General features: G+C 41.5%; 1 protein-coding gene across 1 annotated transcript; it reads left to right on the top strand.

Moving 5' to 3' along the window:
• Positions 1-747: 747 nt before the first annotated feature.
• On the top strand, positions 748-7,358 carry LOC125515587 (Leucine-rich repeat (LRR) family protein). Its single transcript, XM_048681084.2, has 21 exons — positions 748-960; positions 1,850-1,913; positions 2,001-2,137; positions 2,220-2,306; positions 2,662-2,737; positions 2,888-2,962; positions 3,055-3,124; positions 3,210-3,287; positions 3,373-3,433; positions 3,534-3,612; positions 4,072-4,162; positions 4,446-4,506; positions 4,601-4,671; positions 4,830-4,903; positions 5,143-5,280; positions 5,395-5,499; positions 6,018-6,142; positions 6,216-6,312; positions 6,388-6,462; positions 6,713-6,768; positions 7,015-7,358. The coding sequence occupies exons 1-21, from the start codon at positions 896-898 to the stop codon at positions 7,088-7,090; spliced, it is 1,761 nt and encodes a 586-aa protein (XP_048537041.2). The 5' UTR covers positions 748-895; the 3' UTR covers positions 7,091-7,358.
• Positions 7,359-7,849: the final 491 nt, after the last annotated feature.

Here is a 7,849-nt window from a genome sequence, read left to right as displayed (position 1 = left end):
AATGACGAAGTCAACACGTGCGCGGGCGCCACCTACAACGAGGAAGAGTAGACCGTGGGATAGCGCCAACGCTTGGGTCCCACGACGACCACTACTCTTCCCATCTTGTTGAAGCTTGGCAGTCTGATCATCGTCGGCCGATTAGCCGCTTGGCTTCGCGGAGGCGAAGGGTAGTCTACCCTCCCATTGAAGCTTCACTTCCCGAGGCTCACGGCCGTACGGTGAGCTTGCTGCCGGACATGGGGAAGACAAGACGTGAGAAACGGGCGTCGACGATCATCTGGACTAGGTTAGAATAGGGTTTAGTTCCAATATGTCGAGAATGTGACTAATGTGCTACAGTTTAGATGAAAATCATCCGATTTTATGTAAAAATTATTCAAGTTTCGATGAAAATAGTTAGGTTTTGCTCAATTTTGCATCAAACTTATTTATTATCATTAAATCCCATTCAAAATGTAACCAGAAATTCACGGCTGCGGTTGGATGGCCGGCTTTCCCATCAGTGTTCGCGGACGGATGCGGTGTCTGATTTGGACTTGAGAGATGCCCTAATATCGTCATATTTTTCTTTTTGCAATAGGTGAGTTATTTTTTTTTACCCGAAAAAAATCAAGTTCATTTTCTATCCCATCTCTCCCCAACGAAATGCTGGAAAGCATCGTGACCATTGAACGTGGGGGCACGATCGGTGCGAGCGAATCGCACGGCCAGAAGCGAGGCCCCGTGGACCCTCTTGACTTTTGTTTCGCTCAACCGCTCGCCGCTGGGCCTCGTGGGCTTTTGCTGCCTGCTGCTCTGCCTCTGCTGCTGCTGTAGCCGTAGCTGCACGGCGGCAATGGCGATCTGAAGGCCCTCCTCCGCCGCCCGCCCGCCCGCCGGAAGCTCGACGAGAATGGAGCGGATCCTCAAGTCCGCCAGGGAGTCCGGCTCCCTCAACCTCTCCAACCGCTCCCTCAGGTACGGTCAATTCAATTCAAATCAAATCCCCCATCATCCATCTGTTTGTTCGAGAGAGCTGGATCTCGACCCATTCCACTCCGCCACTGGCTGTTCTTGGTCTCCGTCGACCGTGCCATGGACCGATGGTAAAATGGGCCACTTCCACAGAAACCAAATGCGTGGCCAGATTCAGATGCGACGCGGCTCATTCCGCCAGTGTATGTATGTAAACGTGGGGGATTAATTCCTCGCCGGCGCGCGGAAGCCGCCGTGACCGACGCCGGAATGGTTGCGCAGCCTGACTCCCACTTACGAGCTCCATTTTGGGCAGATTCCTTGTTCCTCCTACTGTAGTATTTATTACCTTCAGTTTGATAGAAACAGAGTTTGACTGAAACTGTAGTTGTGTTTTCCTTAGTGTTCAAGTACATGGCACACATAGAGCTGCGTACAGCAGTTACAGGAGCGAGCGTGTGCACGATCGTGAGTAATGCGCTACCGCAAAAACAGGAGATTAGTTCAATCTGAACTAAATCTGAACTGGGAAGATCATAACTAACCTGATCAACATTGACTGCGAAGCGGGGCGGATCGGGCGCAGCTCTCAATCCCTACATACAGGCAAAGACCAAGTCACAAGATAACTGAACACACTAACACAGTTCAGGGGGTTTTCATCGCTTTGCATGCCCAACTTATTACTTAATATGCTGTACTGCGTTCTAGCGTCACGGTGTTCTCAGAGATCGAATACGAATCGTGTATCGTAACCCACGTTCAGCCTATGGAGCTTGTTCATGGATTTCCCCTGTTTCATACACTAGGTGTAATACTTGACCTGTACTTGCTGCATCTTTTATCTTCCCACTGACGGCACATCTTCGTGTATTTTTTTTTCGTTCCTCAGCGAGGTGCCCGGGGAGGTGTACAACAACTTGGACACGGGCAGCCTGGATGACAAATGGTGGGAGGTAAGCTGCGCCACTGTGGTGCCCCTTATGCAGGACCTCTATATGGCACAATTAGATCAATCTAACCACGCCTTGCTTGAATTTCAGGGAGTCGACCTTCAGAAGCTCATACTGGCTCATAACAACCTGGAAGTATTGAGAGAAGACCTTAGGAATCTGTCTTCTCTTGTCGTGTTAAACATAAGCCACAATCAGATATCTTCCCTTCCTGCAGCTATTGGAGAGTATGTGGTGGATTTTCCTAATAAGTTTCAGTGCTGACCCTTTTATTATTGTCTCACCTCATGGCATTCGACTTTCGTGCAGCCTTCCTTTGTTGAAATCACTGGATGCCTCATTCAATCAAATAAAACTTATACCCGAAGAAGTTGGCTTGGCTACTGCTTTAGTCAAGTTAGTACATCATGTACTCTTCCTTGTTCACTTTACATTTATTGACTTCCATTATACTATGGGTTTGTGCCATTGATAAGAACAACTTATCCACCATGTATTATCATGCTGAAAGTTTTATGGGCCCCAGTATAACTCTCTACTCCATATGTATCCATTATTCTGAATAAAAATTACCTAAGATTCAACATTAATGCTGAATCTTGTCATTCAGTGGGCATTAACTATAGGGCTCATAACACCAGTCGGTGCCGTTTTGTGGGTTTTAAATGTTAGCTACTGATTAGCACATGACCCAAAACTTTATCTGAGATGTTAAATATTCATGTATTAACGCGCCACTGTTTTTGTGCAGGGTTGACTTCTCAAATAATTGCCTCACTGAGCTGCCAGCTAGCCTTGGCAGATGCTTGAACTTGTCAGAACTCAAGGTAAACTGTAGTCAATGCATTTATTATTTTCACAATAGTTTTTTGGGGCTTCTATCAATCTGCAGTTGATCATTACTGAATTATATCACTTGATTCATTCTCTAGTCTGGACACACAAAAAGTAATATATTGCATTGTCTGTCTCTGTAGGCATCAAACAACAACATATCCAGATTACCAGATGAACTTGCTGGTTGCTGCAAGCTGAGTAAATTTGATCTGGAGGTACAAAGTCCGGATTGAACTTAAGTTGAATATTCGTTTTCTTGGGCTGCTTGACCTTTGTTCGCAAAAAACTTATTGCCACAAAATGTCAGGGAAACAAGCTTGTGCTACTTCCAGAAAATATGTTCACATCATGGACACTGCTCACAGAGCTGAATGCTGGTATGCAATAATATCATAATACTATTGAATATAAATGTTAGTTCTAGTTTTTGTTTACCTGAAAGTAACATCTAAATACTGGCAGCGAAAAATCAACTTACGGCCATTCCGGCTAGTATCGGAGCACTTTCAAAATTAGTTCGAATGGACCTGCACCAGAACAGTGAGTTAATCTTCCCTGTTATGTGTTGTCATGTGTATGAGCATCAGTTTATTAACACTGACAGTTTTTAACCTTTTTATATCAGAGATAACTTCGATTCCTTCTTCCATAAAGGGATCCTCTTCTCTAGCTGAGTTCTACATGGGGTTAGTTATCTACCACGACTTCAGAATATAGTTGTGCTTTTCCTTATTGTGAACTATTTTTTATGATGTAAATTAACTCTGTTTCTTTTTTCTGTTTTAGAAATAATTTATTGTCGACAATACCAGATGATATTGGCATGCTATCAAAATTAGGAACACTTGATCTTCACTCCAATCAGGTTTTATTCCATTCGTTACATGACAGAATTGTCAATATGGTCTTCTAGTTTTTCCACTGCTTCACATTTATTTTGCATCATTTAACCAATTTTAGTTTGAGTTCCTTCTCAGCTACTGATTATTTATAGTTGCATGTAGTGAATAGAGTACAGCAGTTATCTGTTCCATGATGCCAAATAATCTTTCCTCACAGTTTGGTTTTGATCTGTCATTAATTAGCTTACTTACTGCATCTCCAGGGAAACTGTGGAAAGTTGTCATGATACGAATAACTGACATAAAGATTAATCTTAACTTAATGTTATGAGAGCATTGAGAACACTGAACATTCTTGTGACCAAAAATGCAACTCTTGGCATCCAGTATGCTAGAATTAACATAACAACAGCATCCATAAAGTAAAGGTCATATACTGTTGATCTTTTTTTTTTTAATAAACATGCTACTGTTTTTATCAGCTGAAGGAGTATCCTGTGGGAGCTTGCAAACTCAAGCTCAGTTTTCTTGATCTGTCAAACAACGCATTATCCGGCCTTCCACCCGAACTAGGTAGGTTTTTGTGTTGTGCAGTGCTATCTCTTGTAGTACCATTCCTGCTGTTTGCCTTTTTGCTTAACAATGTGATCACTCATAAGGATACATTGCACAGCTATGATCTCTATGTGTGCATGTGCATGAAAACACTTGCGCGTTGGTGTCTTGTATATGTGTTGGATGGTTTGTAATGCTCAATTCTTGCATATGTGTATGTAATAAGAGCTGAGTATATGGTGTGCTGCTCTCTTGCCAAATACTATAGTTTTGGATACTAATGTATGCATGCAATTTCAAGGTACAATGACAACCCTAAGAAAGCTTCTGCTTAGCGGAAATCCTATGAGGGCACTTCGTAGGTATGCTACAAGTCATGTACTCCTAACACTGTAAAAACTGTCTGTCAGGCTTCTACGTAGAGTTGTCATCATATTAATCCATGTTGGTTGTCAGTTCTTTGGTTTCTGGACCAACATCAACATTGATGAAGTATCTGCGAAGCCGCCTTTCTTCTGAGGAGGAAGGTAACTGAAAGTGCCGAGTCATATTCATTTCAGCTATGATTGTAGTGTTTAGTAATTTCCATTGTTTGTTTAGTACATGTAACTGTAACATCGTGCCTTTGCATTTAGAAATGCTTCAACATCAGTAAAAATCTATATTAAACACATTTCTCGTGCAGCATCAGGCTCTAGAACCACCCCAACAAAAGATGACCAGATTTCTGCAGCAAGACGATTATCTGTATCTTCAAAGGTACTTAGATTATTTTACTAGCATATTTGCAATACCATAAGGTAGATCACCTTTTCCTATGAACTTTCTCACATGGATCTTGAACCATCCAAGGATCAAGTTCAGAGCCATTGTGATAGAAGTAACTAACTCACTATTGTGTTTTATGAGTTTATTATATTTTTAAAAGTGGTTGAGAAAACCAAGTAGCTGAGTTCTCGTATATTAAATGATCATTTGATGTCAATTTACTTTGCTAGGAGTTGAATTTGAGTGGTCTTGGTGTGCCCAATGTACCCCCTGCAGCTTGGGAGACAAGTGATGTGGTGAAACTTGATCTTTCTAAGAATTTGATAGAAGATCTGCCAAATGAGTTGTCCCTGTGCTCATCACTTCAAGTGAGTTGAACTCTTGTGTTGTTATTAATGATGTTTAACTTAATTGCATGGTCTTTATGTATATGAAGGTTTCAACTTAATTCATGTTCTTATCTCCCACTTCCTTTTTTGCAGGCTTTGATTCTGTCTAATAACAAGATAAAAAAGTGGCCTGGCATGGTTGTTTCCTCCCTTCCCAGTCTCACTACCTTGAAGCTGGACAATAATCCTCTAGCAGAGGTAATATAATGATCTTGTCTTACTATGCTTACATTCTGTTTTATTATTAACGAATAGATGTTCAATGTCTATTTCTCTCTAATTTTGTTAGTGTGAGTACCAGTCTTGCATAGTGTTGGTATTGAATTATGATGCCATAAAGTGAAAATAAATGAGATAACCAATTTTGGAACTTGATCGATGTTTGTTGAACCTACAAGAGTTATTGGCTCAACAATTAAAGCGATTCTATACTTCTACTCGTGTCTCATGTTATTAATCATTTGTCATTGGTTTCCAAAATTTCTTACGTTATTTCTATATAATACCCTTCACTTCACTTAACTGGAATACCATGTCAAATATCCGTGTAATGGCTGTTATGTTTTCTTGGCAGTTGGCAACACATAGCTTAAATACGACTAAATTGTCTTATAGAACAAAATGGATGAGTGAGGAAATAGTAACTTTGACATGGAAATCTACAATTGTGTTTTACATCTCATTTTGTAATATATAATAGTTAATTATTTTTGCAGATATCGTCCACTGATCTTGTGTCTCTATCAAAACTTGAAGTTCTGGATTTAAGTGGCAATGCATCCTCATTCAGTGAATCTTCTGTGGTTTCTTCATTACCACAACTGCATGAACTCTATCTTAGGTTCGAAAATATGCAAAGCATATACGCCACGTAAACCATTTTATCGAACTTACTTTGTTTTATATATGAACAGGCGAATGAAACTTCAGGAATTTCCTATTGGGCTTGTACAATTAAAACATCTACGGATTCTTAACCTCAGTCAAAATAATCTCTCAACCATACCAGAGGTATCTATCAGGGTTTAAAGGTTTGTTTTCTGATTTTACAATCAGCACTTGACATGCATTTCTGCACTTAAACAGGGTATCAAGGATTTTAGTGCTCTCATCGAGCTAGATCTTTCAGACAACAATATAACAAGGCTTCCAGCTGAGCTGGTATGTATGTTTTTGCACTTACAATTAGTTACAAGTTAGAATAATGCGGTTATAGGTTTGCCATTTTGCCTCTTATGCCTCACTCAAATATATTGGTATTTCTACAAAGTAGTTGCTTGCAGAAATCCTGGAAGAAACCATCATCTCTAAATTTTATAACAAACAGTTGTCCCTACTCCTAAATTATGTATTTCTCTATCTCTCGCTGAAATGCTATAAACCTTTATTTATTTTGGATTTTTATGAGCAGGGTCTGCTTGAGCCTAGCCTGCAAGTGCTCAAACTTGATGGAAATCCCCTCAGGAGGTAAACATCTATCCTCACGCTTTTTCTGTGATGGATCTATGTTGACACAAGATCCACGATTACACAACCTTGGCAGTCCTATATCTAATTTGTAGAGTCAACATGGAAAGGAAAAAAGAAATCTCTCAATGACAACATATTATTGGTTCATAGTTGAACGCAAAAATTTACATTTGAGGGGAGGGGGGAAAGGAAAGCTGTTGGGCAGGAAAAATATGACCCGCCTCGTTTTGCTTTCTTGTACAGCATAAGGAGGACTGTTCTGGAGCGAGGAACAAAAGCTGTTCTCAGCTATCTCAAAGAAAAGCTTCCATCCAACTGAATAATACCATCATCAAGTGCAAATTCTGGCTGGACTTATTTCCTTGGTTTCCCCTGTTGAATAAGTTTCCTGTGGTTATGTACTGAATTGACCGTGTGGTTGAAGTGCGCGAGAACGGAGATGGTTTGCCACATGCATATTCCAATATTTATAAGCTGGACACAAGATTATGTGATTTGTGTTTTATAATTCGATGGTGTTTGTTGGCTGAAATCTCTAGAGATTTTTCGTCTGCTGTGTTAAAATTATATTGCTTTGCTGTTGATCATTCGGAGAAGTTACCCGATCACAAATACAATATTGATTTTTGAGTGGTAGTGAAACGAAAGATGAACCCAAACGAAGTTACATCAGCAAAATGTTTTACTCTTTGTCGTTGGGCGACGTTCTCCTTTTATTGCGGTGGTTGTTCTCTTGCGGGGGCTAGGTTCTCTGGAAGAAGGGACGCCGGTCCTGCTGAATCGACCTTCTTCCTGGCCGCCATCTTTTTCCTTAAGGCGGCCGCCTCCGACGTGACCTCTTCCGCCGTTGCCAGCAGCTGTTCTACTGCCGCCGGGAGCCGTTTCGCCGACTCAGCCTCTGCCGGCGGTAGAGTCGTCCAACTTTGTTCAGCAGCTGTTCCGCCTCCTCCACCGCTACCGTCGACGCCAGGTCCTTTGCCTTCGCCACCAGCTGTTCCGCCTCGTCCACCGCTACCGTCGCCGCCAGGTCCTTTGCCTTCACCGCCAGCTGTTCCGCCTCGTCCACCAATAAGGCAGC

This window comes from Triticum urartu, chromosome 6A, assembly GCF_056163025.1.
Source record: "Triticum urartu cultivar PI428250 chromosome 6A, HENAU_Tu73, whole genome shotgun sequence".
NCBI lineage: Eukaryota > Viridiplantae > Streptophyta > Magnoliopsida > Poales > Poaceae > Triticum > Triticum urartu.
Note: the sequence above shows the minus strand (reverse complement) of the source record. Positions and strands in the feature narration are given on the sequence as shown.